Source organism: Oncorhynchus gorbuscha, linkage group LG09 (genome assembly GCF_021184085.1).
Source record: "Oncorhynchus gorbuscha isolate QuinsamMale2020 ecotype Even-year linkage group LG09, OgorEven_v1.0, whole genome shotgun sequence".
Taxonomy (NCBI): Eukaryota; Metazoa; Chordata; class Actinopteri; order Salmoniformes; family Salmonidae; genus Oncorhynchus; species Oncorhynchus gorbuscha.
Genome location: NC_060181.1, coordinates 54,370,186 through 54,391,262, shown reverse-complemented (window position 1 = coordinate 54,391,262; position 21,077 = coordinate 54,370,186). Strand labels below are relative to the sequence as shown.

The window sequence follows — 21,077 nt, the reverse complement described above, 5'->3', positions numbered from 1 at the left end:
GGAACATTATAGCGACTCCACATTAATGACCTAAATGACAGAGTGAAAAGAAGAATACAAATATACAGAATAAAATGCATATGTATGCAACAAGGCACTAAAGTAATACTGCAAAAACACTTTTGGGTCTAAATTCAAAACCTTATGTTTGTGGCTAATCCAACACAACTGTCATTGTTTTCATATGGTGAAGGAGAGTCGGACCAAACTGCAGCGTGTTGATTGCGATACATGTTTATTTAAACAAACGTAAACACGACTAAACACGAACACTACAAAACAATAAACGAAACGAAAATATCATTGCTATGCAGACGACACACAATTAATCTTCTCCTTTCCCCCTTCTGATGACCAGGTGGCGAATCGCATCTCTGCATGTCTGGCAGACATATCAGTGTGGATGACGGATCACCATCTCAAGCTGAACTTCGGCAAGACGGAGCTGCTCTTCCTCCCGGGGAAGGACTGCCCGTTCCATGATCTCGCCATCACGGTTGACAACTCCATTGTGTCCTCCTCCCAGAGCGCTAAGAACCTTGGCGTGATCCTGGACAACACCCTGTCGTTCTCAACTAACATCAAGGCGGTGGCCCGTTCCTGTAGGTTCATGCTCTACAACATCCGCAGAGTACGACCCTGCCTCACACAGGAAGCGGCGCAGGTCCTAATCCAGGCACTTGTCATCTCCCGTCTGGATTACTGCAACTCGCTGTTGGCTGGGCTCCCTGCCTGTGCCATTAAACCCCTACAACTCATCCAGAACGCCGCAGCCCGTCTAGTGTTCAACTTTCCCAAGTTCTCTCACGTCACCCCGCTCCTCCGCTCTCTCCACTGGCTTCCAGTTGAAGCTCGCATCCGCTACAAGACCATGGTGCTTGCCTACGGAGCTGTGAGGGGAACGGCACCTCAGTACCTCCAGGCTCTGATCAGGCCCTACACCCAAATAAGGGCACTGCGTTCATCCACCTCTGGCCTGCTCGTCTCCCTACCACTGAGGAAGTACAGTTCCCGCTCAGCCCAGTCAAAACTGTTCGCTGCTCTGGCTCCCCAATGGTGGAACAAACTCCCTCACGACGCCAGGACAGCGGAGTCAATCACCACCTTCCGGAGACACCTGAAACCCCACCTCTTTAAGGAATACTTAGGATAGGATAAAGTAATCCTTCTCACCCCCCCCCCCTTAAAATATTTAGATGCACTATTGTAAAGTGGCTGTTCCACTGGATGTCATAAGGTGAATGCACCAATTTGTAAGTCGCTCTGGATAAGAGCGTCTGCTAAATGACTTAAATGTAATGTAAATGAAAACCGCCTATACTTGTGTCAACTAACATCAAACAAGGACATCAAGACACTCAGGACAATCACCCACAATACAACAAAAGAATATGGCTGCCTAAATATGGTTCCCAATCAGAGACAACGATAAACACCTGCCTCTGATTGAGAACCACTTCAGACAGCCATAGACTAACCTGGAACACCCCACTAAGCTACAATCTACACACCACATACTAAAAACCCATGTCACACCCTGGCCTGACCAAATACATGAAGAAAAACACAAAATACTACGACCAGGGCGTGACAGAACCCCCCCCCCCCCCTAAGGTGCGGACTCCCGAACGCACCTCAAATCAATAGGGAGGGTCCAGGTGGGCGTCTGTCCATGGTGGCGGCTCCGGCGCGGGACGTGGACCCCACTTCACAATTGTCTTAGTCCGCCTTATTGTCCGCCTCCATGGCTTTCTCACCATGGCTTTCTCACCACCCTTATCAATGACCCCACTGGACAGAGGGGCAGCTCTGGACAGAGGGGCAGAAGCTCGGGACAGAGGGGCAGAAGCTCGGGACAGAGGGGCTCTGGCGCCTCTGGGCTGAGGGGCACTGGCGCTTCTGGGCTGAGGGGCTCTGGTGCCTCTGGGCTGAGGGGCTCTGGCGCCGGACAGGCGGGAGACTCCAGCAGCAGCGCCGGACAGGCGGGAGGCTCCGGCAGCAGCGCCGGACAGGCGGGAGACTCCAGCAGCAGCGCCGGACAGGCGGGAGACTCCGGCAGCAGCGCCGGACAGGCGGGAGACTCCGGCAGCAGCGCCGGACAGGCGGGACCACCTGCAATGAGGAGACAGAGAGACAGCCTGGTGCTTGGGGCTGCCACAGGAACCACCAGGCTGGTGAGACCTTCAGGAGGCTTGGTGTTAGGAGGAGCCTGAAGGACCAGGCTGTGGGGGAGCACTGGAGCTCTGGTGCGCAACCTTGGCACCACTTCCCCAGGCTGGACAACTACTCTAGCCCGGACCCTCCAGAGCGCAGGCACAGATTGAACCGGGCTGTGGGTAAGCACGGGAGATCTAGTGCTTACTACATGCACCTCTCCCTTAGGCTCCACTCCCACATTTGCCCGGCACGAGCGGAGCGCAGGCAGAGGACGCACTGCACCCTCCCAGCGCCCCGGAGACACAGCACGCAGAGCCGGCGCAGGATAACCTGGACCAAAACTGCGTACCGGCGACCAGACCCGCTGAGCAGGCACCATATGCCCTGGCTCAATGCCCACACTCGCATGGCACTTTCGGGGGGTGCCCTATAGCGCACCGGGCTATGGGCACGCACTGGTGACACCGTGCGCTTAACCGCATAACACGGTGCCTGACCAGTAATGCGTTGCTTATAATAAGCACGAGGCGTGAGCTCAGGTCTGCTACCTGGCTTAGTACCACACCTCGTCTGCCCCCCCCAAAATAATGTTGGGGGCTGCCTCTCGTACCTGTCCCACTGCCGTGCTGGCTTCGCCAACATCATTCTCCTTTAGCCCTCCTTGCACTGCTCCATCGAATCCCAGGCGGGCTCCGGCACTCTCCCTGGGTCGACCGCCCACCTGCCTATCTCCTCCCAAGTTGTGTAGTCCAGATTCTGCTCCCATGTCCATTCCTCCTGTGATGCTGGCCGCTGTTGTTGCTGCTGCTGCTGCTGTCGTCGCTGCTGTTTACCACGCCGCTTGGTCCGAGTTGGGTGGGTGATTCTGTCACGGTGAATTTCCTTCCTCTCTGTCAACTGAGTTAGGAAGGACGCCTGCATCTTTATAGTGATTGGGTGTATTGATATACCATCCAAAGTGTAATTAATAACTTCACCATGGTCAAAGGGATATTCAATGACCGTTTCTTCTTCTTTTTTTACCCATTTACCAGTAGGTGCTGCTCTTTGCAATGCATTGGATAACCTCCCTGTTCTTTGGGGTTGAATCTGTGTTTGAAATTCACTGCTCGACCGTTGGACCTTAAAGATAATTTTATGTGTGGAGTACAGAGACGAGTTAATCATAAAAAAAATGTTAAACACTATTATTGCATGCAGATTGAGTCCATGCAACTTAGGTGACTTGTTAATTAAGCAACTTTTTATTCCTAAACGTATTTAGGCTTGCCATAACAAAGGGGCTTTGTGTGTAGACCAGTGACACAGAATCTCAATTTAATCCATTTTATATTGAGGCTGTACCACAACAAAATGTGAAAAAAGTCAAGGGGTGTGAACACTTTCTAAAGGCACATTTCATTACAGCGTAATGTAGAAACATGACTTGTCTTATCTTTATATCTTGAAACTCTATCTGAAAACACAAGCTATATTTTTCAGCGTTTTTAATGTCACGCCTGTCAAGGACCATCTAAAACAAGAAGCAACAAGCATTTCACAAACCTTTCTTTTAAAAATGCCAAGAGGGTTCTGGTAGAAATGTTAATTGTTTCTACTACAACAAAACCATGACATACGCCTAACAATATTAAATGTAAGATTGTTTACATTCGACCAACCTAATCCCCTACAGGTGGAAAAACTAAAACTTTCATAAGTCCTATCTCAAAATTCATGACATTTGACATTTTTGAGGATAGGCCTATTTATTTCTGCAACAGCACACTCACTCATCACAAATTGTTAGTAAGTTACTTACAGTGCCTCCTAAAGACATGATTGACATGGGAAGAGTGGGTGGAAGGTGAATGTAAATCTGCTAGTTAGCTAGCAATTTTTTTTTTACCGATTGTGATTTATCTTCATTGCTCTTAAATATTAACTTCATAATATTTATTTATTTTTTACAAACTCCCTCACGACGCCAGGACAGCGGAGTCAATCACCACCTTCCGGAGACACCTGAAACCCCACCTCTTTAAGGAATACCTAGGATAGGATAAAGTAATCCTTCTCACCCCCCTTCCCCCCCTTAAAAGATTTAGATGCACTATTGTAAAGTGGCTGTTCCACTGGATGTCATAAGGTGAATGCACCAATTTGTAAGTCGCTCTGGATAAGAGCGTCTGCTGAATGACTTAAATGTAAATGTAATAATATAATTTTCAATATCGTCTAACTCAACATATACACTGTAACGGTTTTCTTCCTGGGAAGGAGAGGAGGACCAAAATGCAGCGTGGTTATTTATAAACATCTTTAATGAAAGATGAAACCGTGAACACTATACAAAATAAGAAACCGTGGAAAAAAACTAAACAGTCCTAACTGGTGCAAAACACAGAGACAGGAACATTCACCCACAAGATACCTAAAGAATATGGCTGCCTAAATATGGTTCCCAATCAGAGACAACGATAAACACCTGCCTCCTGATTGAGAACCACTCCAGGCCACCATAGACTTACCTAGAACACTCAACTGAACACAACCCCATAGACTACAAAACCCCTAGACAAAACAAGACACATAAATCACCCATGTCACACCCTGGCCTAACCAACATAATAAAGAAAACACAGAATACTAAGGCCAGGGTGTGACATACACTGTATGGCTGGCTGGCTGGCTAGTGTCTTGTGTGGATATTTGAATATATGGTGGTTAGCTAGAGTCTGGACTACCTGTGTTGCTGCTGCCGACTGAGGAAATGATGGAGTTGGGTCGGAGCGAGTGTTGTTGATGCAGCTGCTCTCTTCTGTCTGTCTTCCAGACCGATTATTGATGATGATTATGTAATTATGTTATCAAGTGTTAATCAAATGTGATGCTGCGGTGGCAGTACTGTTGATATTTAAACTAGGTAGCTAGTTACACACACTCAACCAGTGACTGCATCTCAAGGTATGTTTGGATACCGGGCATGAACGATCTCAGTACAGAGCAGTGTAGGAAAAAGGTGCAACCTCCAGACAGGGTGCACCAACAGGCGCAACCAACGGACAGGGTGGTGGGTAGCTATCTTGATGACATTGCGATGACTTGCGGCAATGTGCTCAGAACAACAGCAACAAAACGTTATACAAAAAAATATATATACCACCACCCTAAAGGCGTGTTGGATGGCAAAGTGGCATCTGCTGGGCACTGGTTTACTCTTATCCGTTCATGTGCCTGCCTGTAGGGGTCAAGTGGAAGGGCTAGACTGTTGAAATCACAGATTGTGCCTTTAAAGCCTCAGTGCGGCATTATAATGATGGTTGAGGAGCGTGATCAATGCTGCTGAGATAAGGGACTATGTGCGCTCTGGCGCGTTTCTAACAGGCGCTGCACCCTTACTGAAAACTCATTATCATTGCAGAAGAGAGAAAGGCATTTGTTTCCTCTTGTCTGAATTGCATTACAGAATTTCCAAAGATTACTAGGTGCAGAATATTTGTTGATTTATGCCAGAAAGGAACAAACTGCTAATATCACAACCTGTCAACATTTGAGTCTGGTAGAATATCTCAAATCAAGGTCTACAGTGCAAGGTTTACAGCAATGGACGTTGGTTGGAAAATATCCAGTACCCGTCAAAAGTTTGGACACACCTACTCATGCAAGGCCAAGAGTGTGCATGGCTATTGTCAAGGCAAATTGTGGCTACTTTGAAGAATCTCAAATATAAAATATATTTTGATTTGATTAAACATTTTTTCGGTTACTACATGATTCCATATGTGTTATTTCATAGTTTTGATGTCTTCAATCTTATTCTACAATGTAGAATATAGTAAAAAATAAAGAAAAAAACCCTGGGATGAGTAGATGTGTCCAAACTTTTGACTGGCACTGTATATCTAGAGAATACAGAGTATACACAGTAGATGTTGTGTATTGTTTATTATCTCCTGCTTCTCATGCTTTGGAGAATGTTGTACAACCCATATAGTCTAACCCCCAACAACATATCTACTGTGCATGGTCTAATTCAAACTTTAAAGACAAACAATAAGGATTATTTAGTTAATCAGCCAAACAGAGGTAGGAATACATATAGCTTAAAATATTTTTTGTCAATTAAAATAATAAGGCTGTAGATATTGCTTTTTATTCTTTCAGGTCACCAAGGAGACTGTCGTTTTAGAATTGACTCATTCATGGGTATTCGATGCTGGAACATGTCATGAGTATTATACTGCACATATAACATTGATGTTTTGTACACTGTACAACACTAATCTAAAATAGATTGAGGGCAGAACAAAATCCTTCTTCCAGATGCTTAACTCAACAAATGCATAAATCATTCATTGATTTATCCGCAAATACTCTAGTTACACAAGTGGATCTCAAGTCATGATTCTGACCTAAATGTTTACCGTATATGCATTGTACTTTGTCAAGTCCCCGTCTTTGCTTGTCTTCTGTTGAAACATTGCAAACAGATCGTTGGTTGTTGAGCAGAACAATCTGTTAGGCGTCTCATTTTGGACTTATATACTTATCAATGTACACATTTTTACAAATTAGGGACTACTGTGAAAGATATGCATTTTAATCAATGCGCACATTTTACTGGGGAAAGTTTGTTACAAACAGAAAACATATAAGGCATGATGCTTGTGTAAATCGGGAATCAAAACTCCTTACCAAAATTGTTTCTGAATACATGTATTTATGATTTGTCATCTCCCAAAACCACACAGATTACTTTTGTAGATGGACTGTTATTACAGATGTAATAATCAAGTCACACTGTGCAAGGAGCTTGATAAGTTGTACAATGTTTACATGGTTCTACATTATAGGTGTTGGTGGCCCTGATCACCTCCCATCTAGTGGCATTGCCCTCACATGCTGGGGAGTGAGCTCTGTGAGAACAGGTTTGATGGAGACTGGAACTGATCTCCGCTGAGATGATGTGACCAGATGTGATCATCATCACACTGACAGCCCGAGTCGATTGAGAGTTATAGCACGGCCACTGCACCACCATCTCCAGTTGTCTTGTGAATTTATCATAATAGTGCTACCGCTATGCCTCCAATAGCCTCCATGCTCGGTATGTTAGCTTGTGCCAAGTGTTAAATATAGCCTGTTATAGCAGCAGGGAGTAGGATATCCTGAAGTGAATATTTGGATCTCAGCTATATTTGTAGCCATACATCTTAATATTATGTATCTTCTCTTAGATGTGTGGCTCGGTGTCGTGATGTATGTTTTGCATGACTTGAATACCTTTAGAGTAGCTACTTTCCTTTGGCATTTAATGCCGCATTTAATGCTGTGATACATATGTCTCCCTTAGGTGTGTTTCAATAGGCATACGTTTTATTGTTACTTGTCAGTTTGTGATCATTAAGGCAACGTTTAAATGTGTATGTTTTCCTGCCAATCACATGAAAAACATTTAGCAATAATAGCAGTAAGGTGTGAATATCTATTGGATTGCTTACTGAGCCTTAAATGGAAATAACTATATTTTCGGTAATACTTTACTTGACACCCAGCACATGAACACGTTATGACACGGTCATAACAGTGTCATAACAGCTGACATAACTTGTCATAGCCTGTTATAAAATGGCCATAAACCTGTCATGACACATATATTTAGACCTGTTGTGATATACACTACATGACCAAAGGTATGTGAACACTGGCTCATCGAACATCTCATTCCAAAATCATGGGCATTAATATGGAGTTGGTCCCCCCTTTGTGCGCGTCTGGACAGGCATGGAAACCTCTTTTGTGAAGCTCCTGGTGAACAGTCTGGAACTCGGTATTGACTTTTCATCCGAGGACATACGATTTTTACACACTTAAGCACTTGGCGGTCCCGTTCTTTGAGCTTGTGTGGCCTACCACTTCGCGACTGAGCCGTTGTTAAACCTAGACGTTTCCACTTCACAATAACAGCACTTACAGTTGACCGGAGCAGCTCTAGCAGGGCAGAAATATGACGAACTGACTTGTTGGAAAGGTTGCATCCTATGACAGTGCCACGCTCAAAGTCACTGAGTTCTTCATTAAGGCCATTCTACTGCCAATGTTTGTCTATGGCGATTACATGGCTGTGTGCTCGATTCTATACAACGGGTGTGGCTGAAATAGCAGAAGGGATGTCCACATACGTTTGTATATATAGTGTATATTCCATTATTTTGTGGCTGTTATGACACCTGCAAAAGAGTGTCAAAACTCACAAAACCTACCACACTGTCACGACCGTCATATGAATAATTGGACCAAGGCGCAGTGTGAGTAGAGTTCCACATTGTCACTCCCTGACCTTAGTTATCTTTGTTTTCTTTATTATTTTGGTTAGTGTGACGAGGGTGGTATGTATGTTTTGTCTTGTCTATGGTTTTTTGTATATCTATGGGGTTTTGGTATTGTCTAGGTAAATGTAGGTCTATGGTGGTCTGAATTTTTTCGCAATCAGAGACAGCTGTTTATCGTTGTCTCTGATTGGGGATCCAATTTAGGTTGCCATTTTCCATTTTGGTTTTGTGGGTTATTGTCTATGTGTGTCAGTACTAGTTGTTTATAGCTTCACGTTCGTTTTGTTGTTTTGTTAGTTTGCTTAAGTGTTCTTCGTTTAATAAAAGAAGAATGTATTCATCTCACGCTGCGCCTTGGTCTCCTCTTTACGACGAACGTGACACACATTTTAATGATAGTGACACTTCCAAAACAACAAAGATACAATGATCGTGAAATACGTAGAGCACATAGGCACTCATACAAAAACAATATCCCAACATCGCAAGTGGGAAAAAGGACACACTAAGTATGATCCCCAATTAGAGGTAACGATTATCAGCTGCCTCCAATTGGGAACCATACACACACACCAACATAGAAATATAATACCTAGAAGCCCCCCTAGTCACGCCCTGACCTATTACACTATAGAGAACCCGAGGGCTCTCTATGGTCAGGGCGTGACACACACAAGGCAAAATATTCCATTGCACCATAGCCTACTTGTCAACAATATGTTTATGTTACAGTGCATTTGGAAAGTATTCAGACCCCTTGAATTTTTCAACATTTTGTTACGTTAGTTTTATTCTAAAATTGATTACATCGTTTTTTCTTCCTCATCAATCTGCAGACAATACCCGATAATGATAAAGTAAAAACAGGTTTTTAAACATTTTTGCACATTTACAAAAAAATATCACATTTACATAAGTATTCAGACCCTTTACTCAGTACTTTGTTGAAGCACCTTTGACAGTGATTACAGGCTCGAGTCTTCTTGGGTATGACGCTACGAACATGGGACACCTGTATTTGGGGAGTTTCTCCCATACTTCTATGCAGATTGTCTCAAGCCATGTTAGGTTGGATGGGGAGTGTCACTGCACAGCTATTGTCAGGTCTCTTTAGAGATGTTCAATCCGGTTCACGTCTGGGCTCTGGCTAGGCAATTCAAGGATATTTAAGGACTTGTCCCGAAGCCACTCCTGCGTTATCTTGGCTGTGTGCTTAGGGTTGTTGTCCTGTTGGAAGGTGAACCTTCGCCCCAGTCTGAGCACTCTGGAGCAGGTTTCATCAAGGATCTCTCTGTACTTTGCTCTGTTCATCTTTCCCACAATCCTGACTAGTCTCCCAGTCGCTGCCGCTGAAAAACATCCCCACAGCTGCCCCATGATGCTGCCACCACCATGCTTCTCCGTAGGGATGGTGCCAGGTTTCCTACAGATGTGACACTTGGCATTCAGGCCAAAGAGTTCAATCTTGGCTTCATCAGACCAGAGAATCTTGTTTATCATGAGAGTCCTTCAGGTGCCTTTTGGCTAACTACAAGCGGGCTGTCATATGCCTTTTACTGAGTATTGGCTTCTGTCAGGCCACTCTACCACAAAGGCCTGATTGGTGGAGTGCTGCAGAGATGGTTGTCCTTCTGGAAGATTCTTCACAGAGGAACTCTGCAGCTCTATTAGAGTGACCATTGGGTTCTTGGTCACCTTCCTGACCAAGGGTCTTCTCCCCCAATTGCTAAGTTTGGCCGGGCGGCCAGCTCTAGGAAGAGTTTTGGTGGTTACAAACTTCTTCCAATTAAGAATGATGAAGGCCATTGTGTTTTTGGGGACCTTCAATTCTGCAGACATTATTTTATGCCCTTCCCCAGATCTGTGCCTCAACATAATCCTGTCTCGGAGCTCTACGGACAATTCCTTCGACCTCATGGCTTGATTTTTGCTATGACATGCACTGTCAACTGTGGGACCTTATATAGACAGGTGTGTGCCTTTCTAAATCATGTCCAATGAATTGAATTTACCACAGGTGGACTCTAATCAGGGTTTAGAAACATCTCAAGGATGATCAATGGAAACAGGATGCATCTGAGCTCAATTTTGAGTCTCATAGCAAAGGGTCTTATTTCAGTTTTTGATTTTTAATACATTTGCAAAAAAAATTGAAAAACCTGTTTTTGCTTTATCATTATTCTGTATTGTGATTCGATTGATGCGGGGAAAAAATTATTTAATCCATTTTAGAATAAAGCGTAACAAAATGTGGAATACGTCAACGGGTCTGAATACTTTCTGGATGCACTTGTATGTAGCATTTTCTGAAATTGACCATATTACATTATCATTGTAATTACGCACAAATAGATGTCAGACATGCACCTGTCACGCCTTGGTCATTGTATTTTGTGTTTTTGGTATATGTTTGGGTAGGCCAGGGTGTGACATGGGTTTATATGTTGTGTTTCGTATTGGGGTTTGTATTAATTGGGATTGTGTATGATTAGGGGTGTGTCTAGTTAGGCTTGGCTGCCTGAGGTGATTCTCAATTGGAGTCAGGTGCTTATCGTTGTCTCTGATTGGGAACCGTATTTAGGCAGCCTGAGTTTCGCTTTGTATTTTGTGGGTGTTTGTACCTGTCTCTGTGTAGTAGTCACCAGATAGGCTGTAATTAGTTTCACGTTTGTTTGTTGTTTTTGTATTTCAGTTATTTCATGTACCGTTTTCATTCATTAAAGGCATGAGTAACCTACACGCTGCATTTCAGTCCTACTCTCTTCATTCAACAGACGAACGTCGTTACAGCACCTACCCAATGCGCTGATTCTGATGTCTGGGATAAATTTAGGAGCAGATTTCAGACACCCTATTTTTGACTGATGACTAACATAAGGGCATGTATGTGATAGACCTGTCTGGCTTATATGATTATGATGTCATAATGCTTCTTGACCGTGTCATAAAGTGTATTTTTTGCAAGTTATTTAAAATCTGATGAAAAAGACACATGACTGCAAATAATGAATTACAACAACAACATAGGACTTAAAAAACACACTTTAAAATGAAAGGAAACGTTTTGGCAGGGAAAAAACACAGTTCAATAAATGTGGGGTTTTGACACTCTTATGTAGGTTGTCATAACCAGCCATAAAAGAACACAATAGGTGAACAACAGGCGTATATATATGCGTCATCACAGTGTTATGACCATGGTATGACAAGTTATGTCAGCTGTTATGACATATTAGGACAATTTCACAACATGTTATGATGCTGGTTGTCAAGTAAAGTGTTATCAATTTAGACATTTAGAATTTGGAAGTGGTTCTCATGCTTCTTGGCAAAGTATTCATCCGGTCAAATATAGATTTAAGTATTCCTTCACACATAAAGCTCATATTCACCTCTTTGTCTCGATGTAATCATTCACATTCATCACACCTAACCCACCTCTCAGATTCACCGATTCAAAGAATAATACCAAAACATCTTACCCGTCCTTCCCACCCTTCACTCAAGAAACATATCAAAGCTGTTAAGAGGCTTTGTTAGTCTGAGAGGCTAATCCTCACTTTCTCTCATAGCCATTTTAGCCAACTGTTGACAATCTTATGAAAAAAAAACATTCCCAAATGTCTCCTATCATGGTGTCAGAGTAGACCTTCTGAGTGTGAGTATGAGTGACCAGTGATGATGCAATGTATTTTTCGGGGGAAAATTTTCCTCAGGCAACTCAAACAGGAGAACCAAAATTAAGACTGAAGTCAGGGTGACTGGTATAATCAGCCAAGCAGACTCCATTTCCATGGGCAATTGAGCTCTGGTTAAGACGAGTGGCGCGCCTCCACTGTATTTATCACTATGCCCAAGGGTGAGATTACTGTAATAGTGTTATGCAAATGAGCTCACTGATTACCCATATAGCACCACTTAGAAATTCCCCCTTCACCTGATGACAACTAAAAGCTGTGTTGATGGAGATACACTGTGTACAAAATATTAGGAGCACCTGCTCGTTCCATGACATCGGCTGACCAGGCGAATCCAGGTGAAAACTATGATCCCTCATTGATGTCAGAAAAACCTGCAGTAGTCTTTTTAATAAACCTTGGGAAGTTTTTTATTTTTAACAACTTAAACAATTACACCCATTTTAATGCCAAAGACACACCAGACTGGCTTTCCAAGAGGCGTTGAATGTTCCTGAATGGTCCAGACTCAGTCTGCAATCAAAAACAATGGATATACACTGAGTGTCCAAAACATTAAGAGCACCAGGTGAATCCAGGTGAAAGCTATAATCCCTTATTGATGTAACTTGTTAAATCCACTTCAATCAGTGTAGATGAAGGGGAGGAGACAGGTTAAAGAAGGATTTTTAAGCCTTGAGAAAATTGAGACGTAGATTGTGTATGTGTGGCATTCCGAGGGTGAAAGGGCAAGACAAAACATTGGGACTATGGCAGTAAGAGCCATGCACACCGGTTTGTGTGTGTCAATAACTACATTGCTGATGGGTTTTTCACGCTCAACGGTTTCCCGTATCAAGAAGGGTCCACCACCCAAAGGACATCCAGACAAGTTGACACAACTGTGGGAAGCATTGTGTAATGAATACTCAGGGAGAAAGAGGTATAGATTCGCACGCAGAGCACAGCAGATGTTTATTATGCCTTCGCGGAAGGCAAGAATCGTGGTCGCAGGCAATGATCAAACACAGGTAGGCAGTCAAAAACAAACAATACCTCACAACCATACAGACAGACAGAGCTGAACAAAATAGTGAGCTGATGAGACCAGGTGAGAAACAAACACAGGTGAAATCAATGAACAAAAAAGAAAAGACAGAACACAAAGAAAAATAACGCAAGGTTGACTAAGAAAAGAAAAGCAGAACCTTACACATTGGAGTCAACATGGGCCAGCATCCCTGTGGAACACTTTCGACACCTTGTAGAGTCCACGCGCTGACAAATTGAGGCTGTTCAAAGGGGGTGCAACTCAATATTAGGAAGGAGTTCCTAATGTTTTGTACACTCCGTGTAGATTGAGTTTTAATGGCCTTATAGTTATGCAAAAGTTTTCTGTCCAGCTTTCCATTTAGGTCACAGTGCCAAATAAAAACAATTATAGATTTGGATAATGTGCAAAACATTTATAATGGAAAATAAATATTGCTTTATTAATCTTTCATCAACACCACATTTTTCTGATTATGTATTGGTGATCACACATTCTCTGCTATGGATTTCTCCTTAGGTGTACCGGTACTCTTTCCTGGCATCCTACTTGATATACAACCTGCATACAAGGTATGTATCACCTGTCAAGATTTGAGTAGCCTAATAGTAAACAGAAGGCAATTTCCTACCAAGATGTCAGCTGAACCCGTGTGTCTCGCGCGCTTCTGTTTATTAGTTTGCAAGTGTTTTTTGTTGTTGTAATCATTGCCAGATACAACAGTATTTTTTGTTTTACATAGTCAACAAGTTACTTGGCTATAAAAAAATATAATCTATCTTTTCTCTTATCGGAGAAAGCAAACAGATATCAATTGCTCCACTATGCACCTGTCTGGTTGAAAGCATCCTCTCATACCCTGCCTCCCGAAACAAGCCTCCCAAGCGGGTGTACCTAGGCTGTACCTAGGCTACTCCTGTGAACATGCTGCACTGCTTGGCCCTCACCTTTTGGTCCGCTGACTCTTTTACCGATTATCCAGGCCTACTCCTCGTTTTAATGGTTCTGGTGTCTTTACAAAATAATATCACCATGCTGTTGTCTGTGTAAGGGATTGTAAAATGTCTAAATTACCTCCACGTATCATCATGAAAAGAAACTGTAAGTTGTTTGATATTCAGGGTTTATTACATGATGTTTTAAACATTGCCTGGAATAGAGTTGAATTCATCCGTGATGTTGAATTAGTCTTTTCTTACTTTCCACAAAACATTCCAGGATGTACAGTATGCAACAACCATGCCCCTATCAAACCATACAGATGAGCTAGCTGGAATAATAAGGAAACAGAATGCTGTGTGGGCAAAAGCAAGAAGGTCTGATTTGGCAAATGATTGGATGGCTTTTAATGCGGAATCAGGGTGTGGCTATGACCCGAAAGCTGAAAGCAGACCACTACCTCAAATCTGCTGCTGAATAATCCTTCTAAATTTTGTACATGAGGGACTGCATAATGATGTTGGGTTTTCAACCAGGGAGGTACAGGAGCTGAACCCTCCAGAGGTGTCGGACTCGGTCCTGCAGTTTGCTTCCTGGGGCGTTCGGGATCAACAGCTGGTGAGTATTCCTACGGGTCAGCTTGAAAAAATGACTCATGCTAATGTAGGGTTTATGATGTGTACACTGCACACCGTGTACTCAATCACGTTGAGTTGATGTCCTTTACTCATGCATGGCGGTAGATTTATGATAAGTAGTTAAAGTCGGATGAAATGGGGTGAGGTGAATAGGGGCTTGTCCACAAATTGGTTGGGTATGTGTACCATGTCTGCCCTGGGACCATACCATAACAACACAACCAAGCATACAAAAATGTAGAGCAAGACACTAGGAGTTTTTTACTGGAAATCTCAGGAAGATGACATCACACAGTGAGACAACTAGCAGTGAATGGCGTTCCTCCTTTGGAAAGCCATATATATAGGTATGTAAGCCTTGGACAAGCCTTGTCCGAGCCAGAACCATAGGGCAGAATCTCCTGATTTTGTAGCACGAGGCAGCTTGATGACAAAATGCTAGTCTATCGCATGGCATTACCCACAATCCAGCTCCTTAATGCTGAGTGTCAAGCAGAGAGGCATCAGGTCCCATTTATAGAATTTTTAGTTTGATTCGACTGTGGATCGAACCCCCATTAGGGCGGACACTCTGACCACAAGGCCAGAGTTCGCTTAAAGCCATAGTGTGTAGTGTTGAAGCCAAATTAGCCATTTGTGTTTAAACAAAATAGTTTGACCTTCCCTCATACTGTAAGTACAAAAAAATGTACACAATCGAAAGCAGGTGCGAAGGACTCAATCTCAAATCAGATCTTTGAAGTCTATTGCAAAATGTGAAGTGAACATGAACATGAGCCCATGAAATACAATGTTTTTTGTTGTGTTTTACCAACCAAATGCATTGCTTTGACTCATTTTCAATCGCTGGAAGCCATGGAGAGGCATGAGCAATGTTTAAACCTCTTATGGAACAATGGTATGTATAGTTCAATCTCCAGACCCCCTTTGCTCAAAGGTGAATGTTGATTAAAGGTCGTTTTAGACATGAGAGATACATAAACAAAAGCTGTAAAAGGAACCAATTATCGAGACGGAAAACGAACAACAGTACTACTAATCAACCCGTTGCTTTAAGACATGTTGTTGGCTACCAGATCTCTCTTTGTGAGTAATTCCCTCTACCCAAGGAGTATTAAGCATGGTATAATCAGTTCATTATTTGTAAAGCTTAGACATGGAAAGTAATTAACCGTTTGATAGCATATTTATCTACTTACTGCAGTATTTATACCTGGCCCCCATGTAATCAGTTACATAGGCTGCTTACAAAGGCAGACCAATTCTGATATTTTTTTTCACTCATTTGTCTTTTGACCAATCAGATCATCTCTGAAAAATGTCTAATGTGAAAAGATCTGTTGTGATTGGTCAAAAGACCAATTAGTGGAAAAAGTAGATCTGAATTTGTCTGCCTGTGTAAACGCAACCCTAGAAAGCCCTTACAGCTGTGTGTCTGTGTGTGTGTGTGTGTGTGTGTGTGTGTGTGTGTGTGTGTGTGTGTGTGTGTGTGTGTGTGTGTGTGTGTGTGTGTGTGTGTGTGTGTGTGTGTGTGTGTGTGCGTGTGCGCGTGCGCGTGCGTGTCCATTTGTGTCCGCTGGTGCGTGAGTGTGTGTGGCTCTGGTAATGACAGAGTAGGCTTCATTATTCATTAGCTCTTTCTGCATATTTGTCTGTGTTTTCACTTCACAGGATCTCTGCATATCCATTTATCTAAGCTCCTCACACCAACATTTCCTCACAGTCTCCTATCATGTAAACACATTTTCTCTATTTGTCTAAGATAAATTGTTAAAAATGACCACTTTGCCATGTGTTATGACCTCCACCGGTACAATTTATCGCATTTCTTTTGGAACTTTCCAAGTTAATTCTAAGATACAACAGGGGGAAAAAAGCTCAAAACTGGGGATAGCAAGTCAAATACTCTATTTAAGTGTGGGTTCATTCCCTCCGCAAAGTGTGCGTTGTTTCAAGAGGTTCTTCTGTGTTGTTGATTCTTCCTCCACTGAATAACTTACACATACACATGGTTAGCAGATGTTATTGCGAGAGTAGTGAAATGCTTGTGCTTCTAGTTCTGACAGTGTAGCAATATCTAACATGTAATCTAATAATTCCACAAAACCTACCTAATACACACAAATCTAAGTAATGGAATGGAATAAAAACAAATACATTTAAATATATGGATGAGCAATGACAGAGCGGCATAGGCAAGATGTAGTAGATGGTATAAAATACACTATATACACATGAGAGGAGTAATGCAAGATATGTAAACATTGTTAAAGTGGCATTACTAAAGTGAATAGTGTTCCATTTATTAAAGTGGCCAATGATTTCAAGGCTGGTATCTAGGCAGCAGCCTCTCTGTGTTAATGATAGCTGTTTAACAGTCTGTTGGCCTTGAGATAGAAGCTGTACAGTCTGATGGCCTTGAGATAGAAGCTGTCTGATTTGAGTGTGTGTGTGTGTGTGTGTTTCACACATACGCCTCCACACACTTGTCTTAATAAACCACAAGGCTCTTTTATTTATAAGTAATGAAGCGTGATCTTATTACATAGCAGGAACATCGACTATATGTAAGTGAACGCAGTAGATTTGATATCCCATGATGAATGAAACATCTTTCTCATCAGGTGTATGTCTTTGAAAACAACATTTACTACCAGACGGATGTGAAAAGCAGTTCTTGGAGACTGACGTCTTCAGGACATGAACGAGTTGTCTTCAATGGCATCGCTGATTGGTTATATGAAGGTAGGACCGCCACTGTTCTGATAATATTGGTCAACAATGGTTGAGAATGTCCATTAATGACAACCTCAGACTGGAATTCATCTATACTGTGTGGACAGTATAGGTACATTCCACTACTCTGAAATGGCTCCCTTTGTTTATGGCCTGGGGACTGTCTTTTGTAACCACGGATAGCAAAAGGACTTGACTGGTGTCCAGCATAGAATAGGATTCACACACACACACACACACACACACACACACACACACACACACACACACACACACACACACACACACACACACACACACACACACACACACACACACACACACACACACACACACACACACACACACACACACACACACACACACACACACACACACACACACATAGATAGTGACTGTATTTACTCTGTTGAATAGCTCTATGACGATTGTGCATCATATAGGGCCATTATTACATTCAGCTAGATTATTGGATGTTTAGAGCAGGAAAAATAGAAATGTCCCCACATGAGCTATTTTTACACATTATATTGTGTTGGCCAATGGAAAGTGAAGAGGCTATTAATTTTGTCATCTCCTACATGATTTCTGCCTGCCTGGCACTCCTACTGCATATTGGTTCAGCCTCTCCATGGATCCAAAGTTTACACAGTGTACACACCCACATTATTATTTCTGGAGGAAGTAGAAAATAGTAAGACGAGGAGCTAAAAAAGGTAGATAATTAAAAATAAGTGTCCTTGCATTTCTTTCCAATAAAAAAAATACACGTTATTAGTGCTGTGAATGTGTTTTGACAGGCTTATTTTGTTGTGTAGAGTTACCACATGCAATGTTTTATCCACTTGGTATAAACATTTTACTAAAAAATCTCCTTTCATTGTTTTACAGAGGAAGTGCTGCACTCTCAAGTGGCTCACTGGTGGTCCCCTGATGGGTCACGACTGGCCTACCTCAACCTCAACGACACTCTGGTACCCAACATGCTCCTGCCTCGCTTCACTGGCACCCTCTACCCCAGGGGCCAACTGTACCCTTACCCCAAGGTAACAGTCAGACCAACTGTACCCTTACCCCAAGGTAACAGTCAGACCAACTGTACCCTTACCCCAAGGTAAGAGTTAGGCCAACAGTCCCTTACCCCAAGGTAAGAGTCAGACCAACTGTACCCTTACCCCAGGTAAGAGTCAGGCCAACTGTACCCTTACCCCAAGGTAAGAGTTAGGCCAACAGTCCCTTACCCCAAGGTAAGTTAGACCCGGTACCAATTTAGACGAAGTTAGGCTAACAGTAAACTTACTCCAAGGTAAGACTTAGACCAACAGTATCCTTACTAGGGCTGTCGCGGTCATGAAATTGTGTCAGCCGGTGACTGTTATGCAAATTACTGCCAGTCTCACAGTAATTGACCATCATTAACATAAACACGTTTAGCATCTTTGACTTCCATACATAGCCTACAACCCCCTGGAATATCTATATATTTTTTTAAGTAGAATAAATACATGTAATATAACCTACACCATTACAATAAATTATTTATTTTAGACAGGTTAGTTAAGAAAATGTAGACTATTTCAGAAGAGCAGAATCGCAAACTTTTATATTATTTTAGGCCGGATCCAGTTATGCCATAAGGCTGTGTGATACACTAGTTCATTTAGCAGACAATATTTGCTTAGAATTCTGTGGCATTATTTTATAGTATGAAGAATACAATTGAACATAGCTGAATAAAATTAAATGGATACTTTCTCCAAACGATTTCCGAGGTACTGCAAATATGAGTTTATTCTGTGTTGAGTGGTTAACAAGAAAACAGGTCCACCTATATGCTCAATTTAGAGTTATTTATGCAACTTTAATTGTGATACAAACGTTGGGCTGCATCCCCCTTGTGTGGCCGTTGTGCATTTTGGCTGAATATAATAATTATAATTCCCTTTTCTCGACTGCCAGTCGCAGCACTCCAAAGCACCTCTTACTCACATGACTCTCTCAGATATCTCAATTCTTATTAGCCAATGACCTTCAAGTGATCGGGTCCTTCTCACAGGCATCTCAGCTCCGAAGTAGGCTACAAGTGAAGACAGACACATTGGGGACGCAACTGTGCATGTCCTTATCGAATTCTGAACATGTTAGAAGAACTGTTCAAATGTTCTTTTCATCAGCCAACAAGATGAGTAAGCCTAATGAACAGCAAAAGCACTAGCATATGTCAATCTACTATCCCCCATAGTACAAACATTTTGCAATTCTATTGGTCAACGTGTTCTTCTGTGTGAGAAATAAATATTCCAAACATACTCTGGGACAGTTGTGGGATGCGATACATCCCAAATGAATACATCCACTCGCATACAAAAAAACATTTAAAAAGAAATGAAGCGGATGCAACAGGTCAGAACGTTTAGCTTAAAATGTTAATAAACTATTAGGCTATTTCTACATATTATAAGAGCATGGCTGATAGACTACGTTCCAAATTCCGAATGATCCAAAATGCAATCAATTAGTGGGAAAACACCATTCTCAAAAGTGACCGCAGATGCCATTATACATGGAATGCTTTATTATAAAAGGTGCATTTTTATGGTGAAAATAATATTACTCGAACTGGAAACTCACACGTCACCTATGTACAGTGGGGCAAAAAAAGTATTTAGTCAGACACCAATTGTGCAAGTTCTCCCACTTAAAAAGATGAGAGAGGCCTGTAATTTTCATCATAGGTACACTTCAACTATGAGAGACAAAATGAGAAAAAAAATCCACAAGATCGCATTGTAGAATTTTTCACTAATTTATTTGCAAATTATGGTGGAAAATAAGTATTTGGTCAAAACAAAAGTTTTTCTCAATACTTTGTTACAGTATGCCATTAGGCTCTACACCGGTTGTAAAGGAGTTATTTGGCAACTTTAACTGTGATACAAACCTTATTAAAACATTGGCCATATGGGCCAATGAGATGTGTGACTGATTTTAAAAAGTCGCAAAACAACGCATGTGCTGTTTCTTGCCTTATTGCAAACACAATCATTCACAGGTGAAAATACATCATTCAAAAGTGATAATATTGTCACCCATCAGAAATATTCTTAATTTAACCTGTTGACTTGTACAAGCACATATTTGTGATCATTGTTGAGTGGTCCCTGCAGCGTACGATCTCACATATGTGATTGGAACAGTAGCAACAGAACGTATGACGCAACAAATGCGTCTAAACAGCATTGTTGGCTGAACAGCATCTAAACAGCATTGTTGGCTGAACAGCATCTAAACAGCATTGTTGGCTGAACAGCATCTAAACAGCATTGTTGGCTGAACAGCATCTAAACAGCATCTAAATTTTTTTTTTAAATAAATGTCTTAAACTGTATTCCTCAATTTGACCTTTTATTGTAAAAGATAAATGCAAACTTCATCATCCAAGCATCACACGGAACACATCCACAGCCAAACTCATTCAATAAACCAGTCTAAATAACAGGGTGCGCTGACAAGAAAACAAAACATAAGTTAGCGACCTAACAGCTGGACTAGTTTACAATGTACC

General features: G+C 42.1%; 1 protein-coding gene across 1 annotated transcript in view; it reads left to right on the top strand.

Annotated features, from left to right (window-relative positions):
* Window positions 1-21,077, top strand: part of LOC124044403 (inactive dipeptidyl peptidase 10-like) — a 171,245-nt gene that overhangs the window by 118,525 nt on the left and 31,643 nt on the right. Inside the window, exons 6-9 of the mRNA XM_046364052.1 lie at window positions 13,719-13,771; window positions 14,675-14,756; window positions 17,401-17,521; window positions 18,404-18,558. Of these exons, the coding sequence (XP_046220008.1) occupies window positions 13,719-13,771; window positions 14,675-14,756; window positions 17,401-17,521; window positions 18,404-18,558 (411 nt within the window). The remainder of the gene's footprint in view (window positions 1-13,718; window positions 13,772-14,674; window positions 14,757-17,400; window positions 17,522-18,403; window positions 18,559-21,077) is intronic.